Source organism: Euwallacea fornicatus, chromosome 10 (genome assembly GCF_040115645.1).
Source record: "Euwallacea fornicatus isolate EFF26 chromosome 10, ASM4011564v1, whole genome shotgun sequence".
In the NCBI taxonomy this organism is placed as follows: domain Eukaryota; kingdom Metazoa; phylum Arthropoda; class Insecta; order Coleoptera; family Curculionidae; genus Euwallacea; species Euwallacea fornicatus.
In genome coordinates this window covers 964,068-987,774 of record NC_089550.1, presented here as the reverse complement: position 1 = coordinate 987,774, position 23,707 = coordinate 964,068, and the positions used below count along the sequence as shown (strand labels likewise).

Here is a 23,707-nt window from a genome sequence, read left to right as displayed (position 1 = left end):
GTGTTTTCTGGCACAGTTCCAAGGAGGTTAAGGCACCATCACACGCTGAACCGGCATTTCAAATAAAGTAATAACTCTATTAGTTTTCCACATACACCAAAAATATGAAAACCCGTGCTGTCCCTTGGAAATGCTTTTCGTCCTCGTGGTATAAAATAATTTCGTGGTATGCGGAAATAGTGTCCGAAGGCCCAGAATTCAGGACAGAGAAGCGTGGCATACCGATTTGGATCGGCAAAAGTGTATTCCCTCGAATTAAGAGGGTGCAAAGGTCTTTCGGTGATCAATTTGGGACAGCGGGACAAACGCTGCGTGTAGACTCCCTTGCAGCGACGGGCCCTGCCATCGTTCATCTTCCACGTGACATCGATTCCGAAATATGGAATTAGGGTGGGATTTTACGTTTAATCGGCATATAAAACACGAACAATTGGGCTACTGGGGTGCCCTTCGAAACAGCGGGAGAAGAAAGGGACGGAGACGTAAAAAAGTGTGCAGTAAAGTGCAGGATTCCGAATCGATGAGGCAGTAAATTATTCATCGAGAAGGTTCCGGCAATACAGTCGAAAGGACATGAAAGGAAAATAATAATGGGGCGGGACAGTCGCCTAAAGAACGGGCTGCTATATTATGTCATGACTGTTGTCCGAATTTTCAATCGTCCTAACCATCCCATCGTCTCTTTAGCTATGTGAAAAACAAACATTTAACATTGACCTCTTCGCGGCCCTCCTGGGTAATTTCCAGCGTCGCTCCCACGTCCGGTCGGACACAACTCGCCTCATGCCGACCCTGTACTTTCGGCATAAATTGGAACAAATTAAAATCGATCATCTAGGCTCACTCCATCGCAAACCATCAGAATCGAAGCAATCAATTATTATCGCAAAAATCAAAACAATCGTTAATCGACTGTATCAGTACAAATTATACACACTGGTTTGAAGCTCTTGTTCCATGCCACTGCACCGCTGGCAAGTGTTCATGATGAATTAAAAGTCATTACGCGACGTTGTGACGACGTAACAGAGTTTCTAGGTCACTCTGTCAATACGCCATTTTCAGCGCAACCTTGAAGGCGCAGCAATTAGTCGAAACGCACAGAGGACAAAGTCAAACCTGTGCGCGGAGGACTGAAACGCCGCTGGTGCTTTAAGTTGCGTCGAAGATTTCCATGTTGTCGAATGCTTTTGGGCGTAAATATTGTCTTTAGGAATTTTTTTTTTTTTTTTGAATATGAAAAAGCTCACGGGCGAGAGCGGGTGGAGGTGCGACGACTTAGGTTGGTCGTTTATGGCCGAATGAGCGTCTTCTTTCGTGCATAACTGTATCGCAATGGAGACTAATACCGCAACCGAATTGGAAACCGAATACGCAGGCACACGTCTCTCTCGGTTGTCGCAATAAAGATATTTTCGTTTTGCGAAATCCGGTCGCAAAATTGCCACTTGGCTTTATATTTAGACATTGCATCGCTTGTCGGCTGGAATTTCATATTTTTGTAATGGTTTCCTGCATTTATTTGCAATCAGACGAGGAGATTTTGAAATATACAGGATGGTTGAAAAAGATGTGGCAACGTTCGAGGGGGTGATTTCTCCAGGTCATTTGGCGAAAAAAGGGCCCTACGAACGTAGGTCCGGAAATGTATTGTTCCCAAGACACAGAGAGTAATTTTTTTTTTTTTTTTTTTTTTTTGTTTAATAATGATTTTTGAAATATAGTTCAAGCACCTTTTCACCAATCTTTTTGAAATTTCGTAGTTTTTCACCTTCTTAAAGATCGTCGAAGCTCAAAATATTCTTGGGAGTAAGGGAATGGCCGCTTGAATTTTTTCAAAATGTTTTTGTACGACGAATGAACGTGCAATAAAATGGTTTTTATTTCGTAAACGAAGCAAGACACGACGGAAATTCGAGAAACAGAAAAGCTGCATTTTTAGTTGCTTTAACTCAGAGAAAAAATCTAAATTTAATTAAAATCAGCGGCGCACGATCTTATGTCGATAAATTTGGTTCCCCTCGGACGCCACTGGATTCAGCTTACTTAGCCCCTTATCACTACAAGCGACGCAACATAATTCCAAAAAAAATCGGTCAAAAGATTTTTGAATGTTTTTCAAAACCCGTTACTAAAAAGAAATTTAACACCCCGTATATTAGAAAGGACACATTTCCAGACCTATCTTTGTAGCAACTTTTTTTCATAAAAAGACCTGAGACACCATCCCTTTGAATATTGCCGCGTCTTCTTTAAACACCCTTTATAGTAAAGAACCTGGAGAATTAGCTAATGCCATCCAGGACACCGAAGATCTCGTCCGAACAAACAAGCAGCAGAGGTGGGCATCCCCGGTGAGACCGTGAAGACTTTTCCCGAAGGAAGGATAATCAGTGACCTTCTGGATCTTCACCCGGAAAAATAGCTAATGGTGTTCCTGAAGTTTTCGCCATTACCTGGAGAACGAGAGAAAGGGGGAGATTTACGGACCACTAAATTTGTTTGCTCCTTTTAAGCAATTCCTTCCAACTTCCAAAAGGTTCGACTCCATTCCGATGATTTGGAGTAAGGAACGAGGTTTTGGTTGAAGTGATAAACATCAATGTGGGACCTCTCGGTTTTAACGTACTTTAAAAACTCGTTTTTTAAACAGAGGCAAAGGAACCTTCGCCCTCCGTGCCGATGGTGCTTTTGCCAGATCCAGATCGCCATCATTCCCATCATTATGAGCGTCATTCGAGCCTGAAGAAGCTGACCAGCATCGGGACAAATATGACGACGTGGCCTTCGCTCTGGCTGGCTTACGGTGAAATCGATCACGGTTCGATGTGAAAATATCTTGAAACAATATGCTTCAATTTTTCCATGTCTTCCAGAAGAATGGAGAGTTCTCTTTTGCGTTTTTCGATTTCTGTGGAGGTGGCTGCATTCCTCCATCGCGCGAGGTCAGTTATGTCCGCAGCTTCCCCTCTTCAGGTCTTCAGGATTCATTAGACCCGATAATGCTCTCGAATTTGGAATCTCTCGATTTCCGGGTGATTGGAGGAACCTAAACTGTTGCCACGTCGTTCTCTTGCCAAAATTTCGAGGATATTTCGTCTTCCGTGCATTTCTCGAGGTTTCCTTGCCGAGCTCCGCTTTGTACTTCGCTTCCTTTAGACGGTACCAGCTGCGGGTATTTTTGGACAAATTTCCAGAGCCTCTCTCTCTCTCGTTTTTTTTTGTTTGAGGAAGTCAATTATCCAGACTAGAAAACTATTAGTAACTTGTCGAAATTGGATTTTCACAGAAGTTTATCGGGTCTGGCTGGCACCAGTCGGCGCGTTTTTAAGTGCATCTTCAGGACCGAATGTGGGCCACCGCTGAACTGTTTCGGCAACTTGGCAGAAAACTGTATCGACCGGATTTTCGTTCCGGTTTTCCGGTTCCGACATTGAATTTACTCTCGTTTTGCGACTGCAAATGCGCTATTTTTGCATGAAAAGTCCTTCCAAGTTTTTAACTCTTTTCGTCAGCTTACATAACAAAATTTCAACGGTGGCAAAGCGAAACAGCGCCAAGGCAACCGGCAGTGCCGAGTCGTAAACCGGTACCTAACGATATTGCATTATACACGGCATAATATTTCCCAATACATATAACTTCTCCTTAATTACCCTACACAAATGCCGTTTTGGCCGCTGCGTAACTTTAAGATCGAGCTTTAGGCCCAGACTGACGAAGTACCGTTAAGTACCACTGACACAGTTTTTATATATTTTGAAAGGAACCAGTCGCATCAATGAAACCTGTTGAATTTACCGTTACTTCTGGTTCGGTAATTCCAGAGACTAAAGCTACTCTTCTACTACTGGCTATACCCACGAATTTTCCTCAATAAATACTAATTAATAATGACTGTAATTGGGTACTCAGACAGTTCTTGTGTCAATAAAATGCGCACATAATGTCACGGATTGCTGAGGACGCAATACCGTATATGATTGTTGGTTGCGTACGCATTCGGTGGCTTAAGGAGGATTGCAAAAGCAAAAAATATGCATCCAATAGTGCCTCTCTGTACAGATGTTGATCAGTAAATTTGCATTGGTACTTTACTGTTATTGTTACAGTGACATAGATATGGTCAAGAACGATCCTGTACATACCTAGGTGAGAGGGTATCGATGTGGTGTTAATTGAAACCAGGTGCGACATCGAGCGATATAACTCTATTGGCTGATATGAATTAATCATATAGTGACCCTCGGTGCGTGGCGCAACGAGGAAAATTTGAGGAAATTACCCTTCTCTAGGTTTACTGAGACTCATTAGTTACCGCACTCATTTCGGACCAATTTTAGTTTTTCTAACGATATCCTCATTACGTCAGGCAGCTAACGATAATAGTAGCTGTTTCTAACGACACATAAAATTTAGGTTCTTTACGTAGATTACGATGTCACGTTCCCCAGAAAGAGAGAATTCAAAAATCTCTAGAAATATCCTCAACTTTGCGTTGGCCTCCACGTCCGCCAGACCCGAACCCAATCAAATAAATTAGGGATAAGATTCCGGCATGGGGTAACAGCCATTTCGGTTTTCGACCGAAAGATTCGTCAGTGGAAGCAAATGGTCCAAAAGGCGTCCAGTACTTGCAGGACGTTCCGAATTTAAGTCAATTTTGAATATGCGGAGCCACCAAAAACTGACTCTAGGGACGCAATTCAATCACGTACAGTTACTTCACCATTCTTATCGAATGCTAATTAGTGCTACTGACATCAAAATTCTCAGCGATACGTATTACTCAAGAACCGATGATTCAGTTACTGCATTTCATGACAATTAATTAAATAATTGTTGATAATTAAGCAAATTGACTAATTACAATCATTTAGATCGATTGAGATACCTCATTAACGAAGAAAACGGTAAATGGATTAAAATGTAAACGATCATCCCACTTTGGAAGTGATACGTGTGTTTCCAGGTGTAACTTCTGATGTTATTCTATCGTTGGAAACGTGTAACGGGTGATTCTTAAAAAATCCTCTCGGTAGGCGGTCGGTTGTCGACGTAGGGCGTTGATTAGGCCAGTTACTGCACAACGTGACAACTCTGACGTTGACACTTAATGAGGCGCGAAGCTCTCCAAGAGATGTCTCTGATTTCTGAGTTTTCTAACGATCATCCCTTACTACTTACTTGAATAAAAGTAAGTTGACCATTTTCGATTAGTTAGTCACTTGATTAATTTTCTCTACCTGTGCCATTACTTTTTACTGAAGTCGTTTACTTAAGTGTACATATGTGTATCTGTAAGTATGGACGTACGTAACGTATGGATGCACTATCAAGGAAATTATAGGGCGAATGCTTTTCTTAATTAATTAAACGCCCCATGCCTGCTCTAGTGTTCAATCGAGCAACTTTAAACCTCCTGTCCTGTCTATGTGTTTTTATAATCCAAATTAGTGTGGAATAGTCATTTACGTAACAAGTGGGCCCGAGTGATATTGAAAGTTGGTTAACCGTATTCGATTATTAATTACCTATCAATAAATATCAATTATCATTAATTCGATGGTTACCTAGTTATCCAGTCGCGGATAATAATCGGATTTTCGATAGTTCGGCCCATCCGTAGTTACAAACGATTGAAATTGCGTCGAGGATTTATTGCAATCAAGACGTGAAATTGTTCTCACATGCACCCAGAAGCACAGTCAGATTATTATGTGTGATGAGTGTGTGAATGAGCGTACCACCGATTTCTATGCAATACTATGAGAAGGCCAGTACATGCAAGAAACCACGTATTACCATTTAGCACGCCGAAAACTATCGACAGATAACGCCGTATCGACAAGGACTCCCAGCACTAGTTGTAAGTACGTAATGCAAGGTTTCTTCAGACGTATTAGTTTATTACATTACACGCAAAGTATTTTGCATTACATGCGCCATTGTATATCAAATTTCATGTTAATTCACTAATAATTATACTTTTATATGAAAATTAAAATACCTCCCATACACTCTAATGACGAACTAAAAGACGTCCATGTCCATGAGTGAACATTCACTGGTGGTCAGTTGCCGAGCGAACGCTTTTTACTTACTTCACTCCACTAGGAGTACGGCTTCACCCGGCTCATTGTACTGGGACCGCAATGAACGAGTGCGCGGCCGCAAAAAGCCCTTTACAATCGAATTCGATGTAAATACTCGTAGATCCCTTTCCCTACGCCTCTGACTGTTCAAAATTAAAGCGGCGAGTGCCAATTTGCAAGGGAACCCTTCAAAAAGCAAGTGGCGTGCCTCGCGACTCAACCGCTCTGTTATAGCTGAAGCGGCGCATCTCAAATGGTAAAAGGATCGTTCCGCGATCGGCGAGGTGTTACGCAGTGGCGTGCCTTGTGATGCGGGCTACGGTTTTTTGCGAAAATAGCGGTTGGGCTGTCTGTTTCAATTTTCCAGTTTGTTGAAATATGAACCTCCTTTTTTAAATCCTTGGAAAACGCACGTTGTAGGGACATAAAATGTTTGTTTTTTTTTTAACAAATTTGGAGCTAGTTGTATGCATTAATATTTTCGTTTTCGTCGCTAAAAAACCACGTCCGAAATTTGGTAATTAACGCGGTAATTTCCGTGAAGCCCCGGGGGCGCCGCCCGAGGAGTTGAAAAATCGGGAGTTCCGACTTAAAAATAAGCGATTGTTACCAGGTCGGTAAGCCACGTAAGAGGTTGTGTGGCCGACCAAACTTTCGATTATAAACTCCGATAAAAACGATAATATTAAATTAGAGCAGAAACGACGAACGTTTACATTGACGCACATCGAAAAATACCATAATGTAACACCACATGGAATGCCGTTTCTCTGACGTCATTCCAATACATAATGATATTCCTAATTTGGCGAGAGAGCATTCGCTGAAAATTGGGTAAAAAAACGAAAGAGTAATATTATTCGTCTCTTTAACGCCGTCAAAATTGGCCAAGACATGACAAAAATACCGGAATATTGTCCCAAATATGCCGAGTTCAGTGACGCACGTCGTTCGAAATTTCGAGGGGTGGGGGGTCTGAAAACTGCACTTCGCAGTCCTCGTGGAGTTCGCTTTCTTCGGGGACACCTTAACTAACGTAACTTACCAGTCATTCCAATACCCTCATCTGATCCCCCATCTGGAAAAAAAGAAAACGAATATCAATTAAAATTGATGACTCCTATAAGGACAAAACTTCTTGAAGATAGAAACGTGACGAAACCGTTTCAAAACGACCATCGCAAAGGTAATTAATAATGGGGGCTTAAATTTTCCCATTAACTTAATAAACCACGTTTGCGAGAGATATACAATACCTGTCTATAGCTAAGTAGATTGCCCAAGGCATTCCAAAGGTGAGAGTATAACTTAGGCAATCTAAACCAATTTATTGAAAAACCATAACCCAACCGTCACTGCTTTAGTTAAATATCACGGTGAACTTTAAGACCATTATTTCACACTATGATGATGGCAATAATCACGATAAATAGTTAGATGTTTATCGGGCCGTTAGAAGAGTATCCGGGCGTCGATTCTGAACCCGGAAGCACAAATAATTAATGGAAAAGTTTCCCATAGGGAAAGAAACGATGGAACATCGCGGTGAGCAAGCTCCAGGTGACCGTCAGGTGGACAACTCCGGGCAATTGCGGGGAAACGTCTCGAAGAGCTGGGAAACGCCGGACGAAAGCTGAGTGCGGGTTCGTCCGGAGAGTGCATCAAAAAATGGAGTTGCGAAACTCCGGGAAATCGTTCAGAAGTCCCATTAGATCTTGCAGTCACCGAAGAATGTTATTTCTGTTTGCGGACAGTGCCGTTTCAGTCGGCTCCACACGAGGAATGTTACTTTCAAGACTTTTAGCCCTCGACTAACGCTGAACAGGAACGCAAGAAAGATCTGTGTGAACTCCGTCAACGTCACTTCAAACTTCGAGGTTTAAGAAGAACATTATCGATTTGGCTCATCGATTTGGAGCCAGGTACGTACTCTTGCATTTGGGGCAACCTCATGGGTGCCTCGAGCCCGAGAAGGGTCTTCTCCGAATATCGAAAACTTCGGGGGCCTAAGGAAGGACAAAAGAAGACCTTGAATATTTAGGAAATCAAAATTGGAAAAACCCAGTTGGAAAACTGTTCCCCTTCAACGTGCTCTCAATGAACCAATAACATATTCAAAAATAGCTTGGTGTACAGAATGATTCACAAACAGAAACGGTAACCGCACCAACAGCTACACCTCATACATTTTTTTACGTTATCCATACGAAATATCATACAGGGTGTGCCCTAAGGGACGGCATCAACTTCAAGGGGTGATTCCTTGTCACGTTTTATGAAAAAAAGCCCTAATAGACGTACGTCCTATCTTGCTTCGTTTTAGTGATACAGGGTGTCAAAGTTTTATCTTTTCTTCGGTTTTTCATAAGTACTCGTTAAATTTAATAAAAATTCAGTATTCGGGGGTTTTCCGGAGACGGGAAATTCAACTATGACGTCGCTTTTACCGCCAATTTTACCGTAATGTTCTTGTGGTAAATTTGTCCTAACGTTTTTAGGGCCCCGTATTTCGATTTCTAATAGGTTACGTCTCTTTCCCCTGCCAATTCTCAACAAAAAAAGGCATACGGAACCGCTCATAGCAATGGTCTTCGAGATATCGACGATTAAAAATTTCTTTGCGTATATTATCATCTAAACATTTTATTAATAAACAGTTTATTAATAAACATTTAATAATAGCCCCCCTACATATTGCGGTAAAACCGATATCATGCCTGAATTTCTCGTCTCGGGAAACCCCCGAATACTAAATTTCGTCGAGACTTAACCCCTGTGTCCGAAAATGTTTGTGAAACCGAAAAAAAAAAAAACTTTGACACCCTGTATCACGAAAACGAAGCAAGATAGGACAGCCGTTTATTACGACTTTTTTTCATAAGATACAAGGAATCGCCCCCTTGAAATTAATGCCATCGTTAAGTAGACACCCTGCATAGCGCCCCCGCCTCCCTGCCACAAACGAGGGATCCAAGCTTAAATTAAATTTAATGGTAATGACCCCCAAAGACCGGCCATTCCCGTCATTTCAACATTGTCCTACAGCCAAAGTTTCAACTTTCAACCTTCACGACCCCAGACATTAAGCCACCAAATTCGATTACAGCTCCGGTCCTGTTCCGTAAAATCGAAAATAGTTTTCATCACTTATTAGTGTCGTGCAAAAATCCCCCGATTCCGAACGCGCCCCGCCTCATTCGCGTCCCTTTGCCATCCTGGAACATTGTTCCAGAAGATGAATTTCCCTGCAACAATATCCTTATTGTGCTCGCAGCCGCTATCTCTTTGGTAGAGCCTTTACCCGTTCCAGATTCGGAAATATTTTATCTGAAAGTAGACGTTGTGAATTTCCTCCCCGACCTGGATACGTTGACAAGCCGTGGCTGAAGTAGCGGTAAATATGGCGTGCGTTGCGTGCCCTTATTTACATTTTGGATGGGGCAGGATGTTTTGCATACACGTACATGAATAGTGGATTTTGTGGAAATGAGTGTTATATTTCGATCGTTGTGTGGGGAACTGCCTGTTTTTTGGTTCGTTGATAATGAGTTGGTAACAATTTTGCGGACTTGTGGAATAATTTCGCCAGTTTCCGTCTGCGGGGGAGTAAATTAAAACGCTCCTCTGATCTCTTCCGCGACTCGTCAACTAGACGGCCCACGATTGACGCTACGCCCTCAATGGAACTTTTTTCAACCAATAAAATTGCTCGGACTCGGTGACACTGACAGTTTCGAAACCAAGGGGGCGCGGCCCGCACCTGGTGTTACGCCTTCGATGGGATACGACTGACTGCGACCTCTGGTGACCTGGCGGAGATACGCAGCCAAGGAAGCAGAGAATCCGAAACTAAATTTCATAATGCTGTTGAAAAAATTTGATATTGTTATTGTTCCCACTTCAGTTCTTCAACGTTGCGCGGCGCCCTCATAATCATTAATTTTACCGGCCGATATCGCTTCACCCACATCCTACTTGCATCACTCCAGTGACAAGTGACAACTGAAACTTTCGAAATTACTCTCAAGTGTTCTGGGATAAATCCCGGGCAAATCCCAACGATCCGACAAAGTCCCACTTTGACGCCAAACAAATTTATCGTCGATTATCTGCTCCCAAATGCGCCATCCCTGGAAACAAAACGCCAGCCAGAGTCACTAATCCGGCTATCCAGGAATAGCACAGGAATTATGTGTGTTAGTGGGTCTAGGTTGCGCTGCCGCCGTACCGCATGCATCGGGGGCGCCACCGTCGACTACACGTGCACCGTGACGTCAGTTGTATAGGTGGAAAGGTCCGACTGCATCTGATGATGGGTGATTGCATAGGCTGCTTTATGCATTAATGTTATGAATAATGATAGTCTTTGACTATCGTTATTGTCGCGATAATGAAGTTGAAATTAATTCACTAGAATGTGTGGCGTATGGTTTTAAAAGCTAACACGTTGCGTTTATGTTGGTGATACGCTCGTTAACCAAATGTGCAACCCGATCATCGCAAGATCGTCGAAGTGGCCAAATCAGATGCTACAAAGTTGCAAAACCGGTTCTGCCTAAATTACAAACATTCTTAAAGTCGGTAAGCTAAAGCGAATTAATTCCGCTACCGATAATTAAACCAGCTTTGATTCTAAGAGAAATTTAATAATGAACGTTCTCTCGTACTGAAAACTTTGAGACGAACAAAGTTTACTTAAAGTTTTGAAGTTATGGAGGTTTTCTCCCCTAAACCTAACTCAAAATACACCTGGAAATTGTCGAAAAGTCGAATTTTTCTATTATTTCCCCTATGTAACTTAGATTGTTTCGTGAGTTGCGTTAAATTACGATTTGCCCAATTTTTGGAACTAGTGATCGGAATACACAAAGTGATCTGTTGGATAATAATTGCTGACCTCAGAGAACACAAACTCTAGGGAAATGCTTACTATTCAGGGCAGGGAACATTACAAGAATTGAAGAGAATGTCCGCTGGTTTCGAAATTGTCGAAAAAACAATTTTTTTTGTGGAAAACTTCAAGTTACTTTTAAATAGGACACTTTCGATTCACAGTCCCACGGTCGAAATCATAATAAAATACATTCAAAAATCTTCCTAGCTATTGCATTATACCAGTTTAACATAATATTTGAATATTAATATAAATTAAAACCCGTCTTAACAATATTACCATTCACAAACTGCGCATCAATCTTCTCTAACATAGAACCTTGTGCAACAAGTCGTCCCACTTACCAATTCCATAAAAATGCGCTTGAAGAGAGAATATACTGTTGATTATACACATTTTAATGGGCCAAAGATTGGTGCAAAGAGGGGCCCACTAAACAGAACCAGTTCTGTCGTTTCACGAGAGAGATAACCACACATTCACCGAAAAAGACTTTGCCCGCGGCGAATTTGATTCAAGTTAAAAGCGTGGTGTTTACGGTTCCGTATTAGCATCAATTTTCAAATTTTTAGAATCCAGTGCGTTCGTTTCCGATTAATAAAAAGATTTGATAACACGAAAAGCAGTGGGGTACCTGGGACTGCTATCGACTGATCGAAAAATTACTCGCATAAGTGAATTTTATGTGAATTCTTGAACGTATGAAAGCGTATAATTTTTCATAGAGAGTGATCCTACGCGCAAATGATTACCTGAAAAATGGCGGAAATACTGTTCCACGCAAGTGCTCAACATTTCGACCCCCCCAGATGCACATCGCTCATGTTTAACGGGCAGCAGGGCTGCAGACGTACAGGGTGTTTGTGAAATAAGTTTCGTAAATTTAACCAATGATTAACAACATCGTTTTAAACAAAAAAGTCCGTACAACAGGGGTCGAAAATCTAATAGTTAAAAAAAAAAAATGTAAAGTTTGCAACCGTAAAGCTCTAATAAGCTTAAAATTTGAATAAAACGTTAAAACACCTACTTGACGTATGTTGTACAAAAAAATGTGTAACAAATACAAGTTAAAATTATGCTAAAAGCAATTCAAAACTTAAATGGAAACCAATAACGCACCTCAAACGTAAAGTAATCTTAAGCGGCAACGCCGCGCTGAACCCTGGAAACCTGACCCTTTGAAGGGTCGCGTAAGTTAACTTTTCATTGGAACGTTCATAGAACGCCAAAGGAGCAATTGGTCTACCCTTTCCGCGTGCAAAGAGTTCAAGAAGCACATAAGGCTGACATTTTAACCATAAAACCTATGGGATTCGAAAAGCCCGCGTAAACGCGCCACGTCTGGTTGATGCGGCCGCTTAGGGAGGTATCGGAACGAAATGAACACGATGCGACGCTGCCAATTCTCAAAAGATTTTTTTTTTTTTTTTGGTTTTCCAGGGAAATGGTGGCATTCGCGATCCCTATTGTAAGGAACTTTTTTGTTTTAAACTATGTTCTTAATCATTGGCTAAATTTGCGAATCTTATTTCGTTAACACCCTGTATCATGCCCCGAAAATACTTGACCTGCGCAGACGACAACCATGGACCTATGACTTGCGCTAAGAACGTTATTAAATAAAATTTAGTATTTATTTGACAACCTTTTTTATTGCTCCTAAAATATTTGCAGGACGCCAGTGATTGTCTAGTCTAGAGCGTGGCATTATGTACGATTAATTTTCCGAAAAATCTTCAACTTCTTCGCACGAAAGGCCGTGACGCAGGGACTGCCCCAAGGGCGTCATTAAAAGTGCCATTTTTTAGTTGCCCCGCAGAGGTTGGTTTCTTAACGTGTGTTTTTAAGATGATGGACCCAACCCCCACGCCGGTGACTTTTCACCAAACTTCGGCAGCGTTACATGCGCGTAATTTCCCGAAAAATTCTAGATTTGATCCGACGAAAACCGCGGACGTTCAGGCTGTCCCAAGAATGTTACTAAGCAGCAAATTCACTAATTATTCCACAGAAACGAGTTCTCGTGCGTTAACCCGAACTAGCGCTGAAAACGTTCGCGGCACGCCGCTGATTTTTTAACAGACACCTGTTTCCCGTGCGAGCGCATTTTTCCAACCAATTGGCGATTTCGTCACATAAGAAGCGATGACGTGAGGGGTGTCCCAAAAAAAGAAAAGAAAAAAAAGATTTCACACAAGAGATATCTTGGGCTGTTAGAATTTTATTACAGGCCACCAAAGAGATTTTTCCACTTACAAATGAAATGAAGTATGCAAGGAAATGATGGATGGCCTGTCCTGTTCGAATGCAAAAACGAAAAGTTCACTCGATTATCGAAAGTGTTCGGGTTCGAGGTGTTCGACTCTTAAAATGGGTCAGACAAGTTCGCGTCTTTTAAAATTCCCATATCGAATTTGGTCGTAAACGACGAAATTGTTTAGCCGCAACGTTCGATACGCTTTTACGGATGTAAACGAGGTTGATTTTTACAAGCCACTTCGTGGGATGTAACGAGATACAACCTTCAATTTATGAGATAATTTAAAACAAATGCCTACTGCGCTGTATGTTTCAAGAGTTACATAACCTTGTGACGTCACAAATTAAATAATGTTTTCACGTCGGTAATGTAAGTGTTTTACTGCCAATTTTCAAATCTAATGAGTATTTAATAGGCAAAAACGAAGGATCGCGACAATGGCGACGATCTATCAACGGCAAAACCGTGTGTGTTGCCGCACAAAGTGATCGGGACCAGCCTGCAGGGCTCCATCGGCCGTGGAATTGAAAACTCCGACGACCTAGACCTAGATGTGCGCTATTTATTTAAATTTTAGAATGGAGGACCGTTAGGTAAATCCAATGCCATTACAGACTTATTTTGCTTTCGTCGAAATTTGCTTAAGGATAGATGAAGTCGGCTTCTCGTCTTGGGGGCGCAAAAGTTCACTTGTCGGCTTTGGCTTGTCACTACGAGTTCTCAAATGTTTATTAACGGGCCGGAAATAATGACTTGCCATTAAAACACCACTCGGTCACAAACAAACGAGTTTATTGGCGTGTCTCATGCCAGCCCTAATAAACCTGTTAATACGTTATAATTCGCCCCTTTTCTATGTAGTTAAACGTTGTGAATTTCCCTAACGATAGAGCGAGAGATAAAATCTTTCCAGTCCCATATTATTAAACAGGAAGTGACTGAATGGAAGTAGTTATTTGTAATGTCGCACGTGATATGGGCTGTACGCAGGCATTCATGACGATTTGAATGTAATCTATGTAATCTATGTAATGAAACATCTTTTTGGTTCCTGTTTTTGATAGGCGATGTGATAGACGGTCCGCCCCGATTTTTGGAAATATCCTCGGCCGACCAGGAAACGGCGCCTTCACACAGGGTGTTTGCGCGAGCGAGACGGGGAGTTCCTTGAACTGAGGCATTTAACGCCGATTAATTTGTTTCGTAAAATGTCGCACCTGCTCCCAGTAGTGATCAGAAAAACTGAAAAAATCGTTAATAATCGTTCCGATTTCTCGCGGGTCCGTAACCCGTTATTTTTGAAAATTAGCAGCTCGCTTGCCCCAAGCCCTCCTTTCCTCCCCCTCGTAATGATTTTACTTGCCAGATGTGACGCTTCGTTTATCAAATACCCGCTTCGACTTTATTCTCTCGAGTACGGGCCTGATTTTTTTCGCGCGGCCTTTGGCTTCCGCGGTAGAAATATAAATTAATGGGACCTCAGCCCAACTTCATCATATCGATGGAACCGACTTCTGAGGAAACTCGTTCGAGATGATAATTTTGAAATGTGCGAATGTTTGAAAACAACGTAGATCTCTCCGAAGGCCGCGAATTCCCCATTGGGAAAAACTAATTCGCTCTAGTAGCTATTTACGCGACGAGGGAGGGAAGTGCTACTTGTACCCCTCCGCTTGTGGGCCGGTCCCAAGCGGATCGTTCATCAATGTTCAGAAGAGTAAAAGAGACTTTCCTCCAGAGGTGCGAATATAATTTTCTTTCCTATGACTAGGTTGTGTAATGTTAAGAAAGTAGGTGTGTTGTTAAGTATGGTGGCAACGGCGAAACTGGTCATTTTCTAAGAGAGTTATAGAGGAATTCGATTTTGTCGTCTTAATTAATAGTTCCCCGATACGTAGACCAAATTACATCAATTTTAAAGTTTCCTAGTTTCCTGGATTGTTCTTTTTATTTTTGAAAATATCAGTTTTGATGTCGTTTCACGGATTAGGGCTGGTCTCCCTCGATCGTATTTCAACTCCATTTTTACGCTTGGACGCGCGACCAAAACCTGGCAACTCCACCGGGAAGATAAATTAAAATAACAACCTTGATGTAAAAACAGGTAAATGGTTAATTTCTAAATTTGCATGGAAATTACCTTTTACATAAAATTGCCAGAACTTTGAAGTTTTGGGCAGAAAATAAATCACACGAACGGCCCTTTGAAGTTAAACTCTTTGGCACGTCTTTCCTAAACAAAATACGTAAACAGCGAGTTCTTATACTTGCTCCGTTCCATCAAAAGTCGATATTTTAAATGAGAAAATTAACATCGCAAGTAACGACTTTATAATTAAGTAAATTTCCTCGGAAATTGCTAATATTGTACGTCTTTTTAAGCACCGGGATTAAATGAATAAAAGCCCAAGGTTCACGTAGTTGCCATCTTGATGCAATGGAACATGATTAGATTTGCTGGATTGTCGATTAGAAAAACGCGATAGCTATGTGGAAAACGGGACGAAGATCGGAAGTCTAGCAAACTCTATCTTGGCACTGCGAAACCCGAAGAGGCCCCCGAGAACAGATGAGGAGTATCGACTCAAAGGGACCCGAACGCCCTTATGAAAACCAACGACGGTATCGGAAGATCATAACGTTCGACTTAAGCTCGAAGAAAATCAGTTAACCGTTTTTGCGATTAATCTCAGCAATTAAACAAGCGAACATTTAATGACTACTTATCATATGCATCTAAGTGGACGCTTCATACGCGCATAACAATGGCATAATGCTCGTACGTACGTTAATATCAAAAGTCAAAATTAAAGTAAACGAATATGAAAGCTGATCAAATTTTATGAGCTTTGGCCTTGCCAAAAAAATCCCTTTCTCGCGTCTATCCTTTCGTTTAGACTGGCGAGAACCCGAAACGATCGAACCATTCATAGCACCAACACATGCACGGCAGTGTTACGGCACGTAAGACGTGGAGGGAACCACTTTTAGAGATGATGTCATCAACCATACCTTCTAAAAATACCACATATTTATGTCAAGTTATTTATGTTTATATAATACGTAGTGGCGAAGTGCGTGCTTTGGGCCAATGGGAGGAAAAAATGTCAAGGTGTCGTTCATAACCAAATACTGTTTGATAATGGCGGTTTTCGTCCGTTTTGTTCCGTTCGCCTAAAATTTCGTACGTTCCGGAGGAGCCGACGAAACATCACACCCGGGTCTGGCCGAAAGGGGTGAAGGACAGGGCCCCAAATCCTGAACGAAGGAAAACATCCCGAAACCGGTTTTCGCTGGGATTTTCGCCCGGCGACCCTTCCTTTCATCCCCATTTGCTGCTTCCGGCATTACACCGGACGAAAAGTCTTCGTGAAATCTGAACATCTCCGCGATATTAAAAAACGTTTGGCGTATCACGTTTCGTCCGGAGGTTACGGTGGAACCACCGCGTTCGTCCTATACAGATCGGTCCGAGATAAAGTTATCTATTTATTGCGAAATTGGGCCTAAAACGAAAATAACTTCGAGATGCGTGCATAATCAAAAACTCATTATCTTACAACACTTAAAATGTTGTTATAAAACCGTCGCCGTGCAATCGGACAGTTTCATATTTTCTGTAGCAAATACTTCGTGACTTGCTTCATATCTATAATAAATACGGGTCGAGCGATTAATTGCCACATTTATTTGTAATAAACTAGAATTTTCCAACCAAAGTTTAGTAAACCAAGTAGATTTGATTTGGAATAATTCCCAAATGGTCTCCTGATAAGGATGAGGCCTTGGGTTCGGCAAAGGAGTTTTGTCAATATTGCCAAAGCAAACGTTATGGGAGGAAATAATGGCATCTTCGGAAAATCGATGAGGAGCCAAATTTATTAAAGCATAGTCGAACTCTTATCGACTCTGACGAAACCCAATAATATATAATATTATCGTCTGAGAGCGTATCGCAGTTTCCATTATGCTGCAAATTTGTTGTGCATCACGCAGAGCTTTAGACTCGTACAGGCTCAGATTGGAAGCGATACGAACAGTGACGCGGACCTCAGAGATAACGATAATGCGCCCAAACGACGTTGGTGGTCGGTAAATAAATGCGACAAATTGGTACTGACCCTCTGCCCCGCGACCTCGAATCGATGAAATTGACCGTCGTCCCCTGCGCGACGTTCTCGGACCTTTCGACGTCCATCGGACACCAGCTTGCAAGGAGGAAATCCCCCCATCGTCCGCAACGCGCGGGCTGAAATATCAAAGAACAATGCGGATTTCAACCTTTCCTACGTTCTCCCTTCCGAACCGCCAGTCAAGGGCGAGAGTCCACTTTTCGATTTTAACTTCCATTAAAAATTCAACTCACACATGCACCGTAAATTCAACTGAGACATCTCGGGATCCGCTTTGAGGGGAGCAATGACATAAAACGGATGGAATTACTCAAAGAGTGCACTTCAAAAAGAAAAATCCCTTGGAGTTGAAAGTTGCACGAGAGAGGGAAGCGAGGACCGACAGGTGAGGGAAAATGTCAGCGAGTGAAACAACGTGAAATTAAAGGAAAACGAGGGTGTTGAAACGGGAGACTTTTATTGGACCAATGGAAGAACGCACCTACTCGGAAACGCTACGATTTCCATCGAGATTTATCATATGACCAACTTTTAGAATTTCCTCTCTTCCGCGTCTTAAAAATGAAAAAAGTTCGTTCCGACGTCCCGCCGGAGTCTCCTTCCATGGCGACTCGTTGCAGGAATCTCAGCTGAAGTGACTGAGTTGTACGTTGGCCTAATTTGAATGCGCGGGGTCGAAAAGCGTAGAATGTTCTGAATATTTGCATATTTTTGCAGTGAATAACAATGTATGCTATAGAAACAACGTATAAGGACTCAACCTGACAAGTAATCTCCGGCAGGGAAGCGTCGAATGTAGCATGTAGCCGGTGCAAAGACGAAAACCTGGCAAATTGCACTGTTTTCCCGAAATTGATCCGGGAAAAGAGTTAAATCCGTTCGTCAAAGGGAGCAAGCTGGACTTTTTCAAAGGGCCATTCATCACTGAACTAGCATTTTCCTTGTCGGCGAGAGTGAAATACGCGAAAAATATTTGATAAATCACCAGAATGGAACGCCCACGTGATCAAGATGGTGCGAAAAGCGCTCCTTTTCTTATGGACGTGCAAAAACGAGTTTGCCGGGTTGCCCCCCCGGAAAGCTCCCGAATATGCGTGAATGTGATCAGAAATCTGTTCCAGCGAAGCGGCGATTAATTTCCTTGCACGTTTTCAACTCCTGAAGGGTCTGGTATTACCCCAGGGCTCAGAATGCTTCTGGAGAGCGTGGCGACTCAATGCTCAATTAGCGTCTCGAACGTCGGACGAAGTGCCCGATACCCTGGCTAAGAAGAGCAGGGGAGATTCACTTTTCGTGACACCCTGGTCGCCATTGGAGACGTCCCAGTGCCGAGCGAAGGCGCGGACCGCACGGGATGGGGTGGACCAACCCTATGACGCATCCTGAGAGGTACCTGACGTCCCTGTAACTCGTGTACGTGATCCGGCGAGTAACAAGTTAGAATTGCCACGGCGATTCGTACAGGGCCAGGCCTGCTCTTTGCCCGCTCGCACAGAATGGACAGCCCGAATGAATGGAAACACCGGCTGTGCCTTGGCAAGCATATCACGGAGGCAAGTCCCAAAAGAATGCTAACTTCCCTATTCTCGACCCTCGCTGTATGGCTACGTTGAGTGGATTCTCGTGCGCCGCGCGAAAAAGCGATTTCTTGGGTGAATACCCGAAACGTTTTCGTCGCAAATCTGAAAGTTTCCACTGACATTTTCATTATGTTCCATTCCTACCGCCGCAAAATTCGTTTTTTCGGGCCACAGACTATCTAATTTTAGAGATGCCATGAGTTATGATTCTTTAACGGGGAACATAACTCATGTTGTGCAGAAACATTAGCACGACCTACCAGTGACGGTTATCGTTAACACTTTCGTCAGACACAATCAATATTCCTTTTGATTTCAGGAGAAAACGCCGGGAGTCGTACAGTAATTTAAGAAAACCTCACTGGAGAGGGGTTCAACTCCTAACGGCCCGAATTAGCTTGATTTTTTCTGTATTTTTTATTTATATTATTTATTATTATGGCGCCCCATTATTTTTCAGGACTGCATAATATCACGCAATAACATAGGTTATGTTCTATTTAATAACGGACATTAAATGTGTTAAGATTGAATATAGTAATAATCTGAATAATAATGTTGTTTTGCTTCGTTGTTAATGTGTGTACTTTCAACCTCGCTGTAATGATTATTTGATTTAATAATAATAATAAGCGCAACGCGGAAAATTACTATTAACTGCAAACTGCACGAAAGTAGTCATTTAACATATAAACATAATTAATGGTTCTGTATGTTAACACGTGGTACTTTTCGATGGATTTTCCTGCGTCTTTTGAGTTATGAAATAAAATTCCCAGAATTTTAGTCATTTATTAATGAGAAGTTTACCTGCTTTCGGCTTGTCGATGAACAACGGAAACTCGGGCATAAACGTTGGAAGAAACCGACGGAAACATAATTTCTCTTATCATGACGAAACCCGATAGAAGTCATAACCGAGAAATCCAACACGTACCCGAAGAAGTTATTATTCAAGAATGTGGCCGCAACACTCGCACTACGTCGCATCATAGTACTCGTGAGGCCAATGGATAAATGAAAAGTTTTTAACTTTAATTGGAGCTTAGGTAACAAAGGAGTTATTGTGACATCATCTTAATGGTTTCGACCACAATAACGTCGTAATGCAACGTGCTCGGAAGCATTCGGGCCAGGTAATGAAGACTTGGACAAGACGTAGCACATAACGGACAACACGCGAAATTAAAAAGTTGAACTAATTAATTATTACAAAAAAAAAAATTAACAACGAAGTGGAGCGGAACGAACCTCGAGCTTCGTCGGAGTTCAAGGTTCGTTCCCTCACTAAATTCGCACCGTAACCGCCCTCACAGCGAACGGCAGAGAAGCCGAATAGAGAAGATGAAGTTCTCACTCGATACCCCGTTCGCTGGATCGTACTCATTGGGCGACTTCAAATTCGTGGTTTTTTCGCTTTTTTCCTGCCAGCGTCACATATTTAGAAATATACCAGACTGATGAATGGTCGTTTGCTCGCTAGAACAACCTTTAGGTCTCAAGCCTTAGCAGCGCGGTCTAAGTTCGAGGAGAGAATAAATAAGTTTCGATTGCGAGTTTCATATGGCGCAACTTACGCGTATTTTATGCACGTCGGGGGATTCACACAGCGGTAAATATTTTCAAAACTAATGTGCAGCAGGGACGCTACAAGCTCCTTACACTGACTATTTAAGACACCAACCAACAATAACAACACCGATAATAAAGGCCAACATTTTACCGCCAAAAATTAAACCAAAACGTCAACAAATCAAGCGGCAACCTTGCAAAGAAGTAGGGTTATGTTTGGACATTCAAATATATCTTTATCCTTTTTTAGCGCATCAAATTTGTGACTTGTCATTTCACGGAAGGCGACTCTCAACCGTCAAATTTTGTGACGTTACTAGAAAGTTACGCGATTTGGATCATATAAAGGTTTATTCAGTTTTGGACTAAATTTTGATAGAAATTTCTACGAGATTTGCTCTCGGAATACGTAGGGAGTTTTAGTGCGTACCGTCAGGTGTGTCAGTGGACTGCTAGTGAGTAAAAGGTATTTAGAGCGTTGCCAGCCGCTGAATAATTGACCCCAATCATGGGAAAATCTAATTAAATATATTAAAATGTCTATCAGAGCCGAAGAATAAATCGATAGGTCCCAATTAGGCGATGACCCTCACATGATTCGCATTCCTCGAGGATTTTTCTACTTTGCACGTGATGACGGATCAATTGTATGGTTAACGTGAGACGCGACGTTAGGACGTAACATAACAAAAGAAAAAATGAGAAACCCACCTCAAACGTATCTCTAGAAGTTACCGCAAGAAGTGACGTATGCCAATTCTGACATCAGAGGCCTTAACGATACGTTTTACGGCCTACGGTAAAGAAACTATAAATCTAGCTTTAACCTGCCAAGAAAATTCGAGCGGTAATCTAAGATACGCCGAGAGAAACGTGGATTCTCGCAAAATGATCGCTTGGGATGGGCGATAAAAATTTGCATACGGTTATTAAAAATGTCCTTTCACCGTGACGTGGGATGGTTAAAAAGTGTCCCTATGGGACGAGCGGCGGACAAAAGTAGCCGATCACAAGCTGCCATATTGGAAGTAGGTACAAATAATGAGTCGAAAGCGATTATCGCGACGCGAGTTATGTGACCTTGCCACGGCATGCATCGGTGATAAAAAAAAAAATTGCAACCATTATAACGTTCACTTGACGTAACGACAAAGCAGTTCCAGACATTCAAAGCGATTGAGCCTAAGATAAAGGTGCAAATGGAGTGACCAAAACGAAAAAAAAAAAAAATAAATAAATAAATAATTAATTGGGATAATTATTCGCGACAGGCAGATGCAGAAATCGTTCAATTGCTGCGTTTACTTTCAAGGCGGTGCAACTGAACATATGATCGTCGCTGGTGATTCTAGGTTATGTATAACAGGAAAAAGGATGATGCGACGCGATTACGTAGTCACTGGTGGAATGCGTGATGTGGCAGACTGAAATAATTGTGCAAGGAATGAGGAAAGCTGATGATGAAGATGATTTGGAAGAAACCATCAACCCCCATGGGGGACTTCCACCAAAGCGACAACTCACCGGTGGGCAGGGAGTTCATCAAGTTCCGGAGGAAAAACGAATCGTGGATCATTTAGTGGCAGGAACCGTTCTCGGGACGGGACAAAATTTCGGCAAACATATGCGTCCGCGTCGTGGCGTTGTCACGGACGACGGCAGCGATAAAGGTCGTCGTGTTTTCGCGATCGCAATAGACAGGAGATTACCAGCCAGCAGCAGCAAAACAGACCACGGAGCGAGCAGCTGATCGAGCAGCAGGCAGGCAGGCTGACTACATGTCCGCCGTGGCGCGTTGAATGGAGCCGCCGAGTTGCCGCCCGTTGCCGCCGCCAGCACCAGGAGTCGACCAGCCGGACCCGATTGATTTGTCCTCTCCTCCTCGCGCCATGCAAGAAATAAAAGCGCGCCACTAGCGCACCGCGACGTCGGCGATGCAAAAAAGTAACAATTCGCAAGCAACAACTAAACTATAACCCTGCGGACTAAACTAAATCTCTAATCGCTAGCCATAATGGGGTGCAAGGTTACCTGAACTAAAGTGCGACCGTTTCGAATCCCCGTTTTCCGTGTCCCCGTCCAAGGGCCTCTTCCTGGAATCCGCGATCTCCGGCGAAGGGCACGTATCCATACCCGAGTCGGCGGCCATCTTATTAGTCCATCAGCGCAGAGCGGGAATAATGGGGAAATACACACACACTCGCACTGCCGCAAGGATATTGCGCACACCCACCGCGGACTGTAGTTTTTCCCTTGGACTCACTCGCGAACCGACTCTGTGGCGCAAATTTCTCTAGTGCGACGTTCGCTCGATTCGAGCCCGACACGACTGAGACTGAATTTGATCGAAGTTTACGAATTTGCCTTGTGCATGGCCCGAGCAGCAAACGAGGGACCGGTGTTCCTGCCTGTCGCTGATTAGATAGCGCAGAGATCCCCACTTTCGTTGATTCGCTGCGCCGACCGAAAAAAAAAAAGGACAACCACTTCATTGTTCCTGCTATATTGCGCGCTTCCTGATTTAACACCGTGCCATGGCACTTTTGCTCCAATTCCCTAACACACCGATACGTTGCCGAGGTCGTTCATTGATGCTTGCCCTGTCACCGGGAGCCCCACTCAACTTCTAAGGCCCGAGGAGTAAACAGCTTTCCGGGAATTCAACGTTAAAACTACGCGTCGAAGTCCTGTTCCGTATAAGAAAACACACCAGTGTACGCAGTGTACAGTGCGTCCAAGACACGCAGTCCGGCATGGGGATTTCGTAAACGGCAATAGACACAAATTTGACTGAGTGCGTAAAAGTTGGCCGCGGAGTAGTTTCGCGACGCAGACGGATCTACAACATTATTTTTGGTTTTTCATCGATCTCGAAAACCCCGAAATTTTCGATTTTCTTTTTCATTTTTTTTTCCCCAAGTTTTGGAACGAATTTTTTCACCAGCTTCATCTCGATTTTACTCCGCGACGTTTCGCTTTTCAGGAATCGTCATTGACCATTTTTTCCCGAATACGGCCCTGCCTACTTTTGGCAGTATAAGTGAAAACTTTAAAGTAAAAGTGAATCCAAACTTAAAGTTTTTGTCGATGAGACCCACGATACTTTTATGGCACGAATAAATACCATAAATCTGGTTTTACTTTATTTAGTATTCCAGAGCCGAGTTAGG

At 42.6% G+C, this 23,707-nt stretch overlaps 1 protein-coding gene across 3 annotated transcripts in view; it reads right to left on the bottom strand.

The window, feature by feature from the left end:
- pasilla (RNA-binding protein Nova-1-like protein passilla) overlaps positions 1-23,707 on the bottom strand; it is a 52,325-nt gene that overhangs the window by 27,641 nt on the left and 977 nt on the right. Inside the window, exons 1-3 of one of the 3 annotated variants that reach the window (XM_066286382.1) lie at positions 22,569-23,596; positions 22,062-22,522; positions 7,141-7,173 (exon numbers count right to left, since the gene is read on the bottom strand). In XM_066286382.1, the coding sequence (XP_066142479.1) occupies positions 7,141-7,173; positions 22,062-22,113 (85 nt within the window). In that variant the 5' untranslated portion in view covers positions 22,114-22,522; positions 22,569-23,596. Of the gene's footprint in view, positions 1-7,140; positions 7,174-22,061; positions 22,523-22,568; positions 23,597-23,707 lie in introns of those variants that run through there. The other 2 variants (XM_066286381.1, XM_066286380.1) reach the window with 2 other exon arrangements.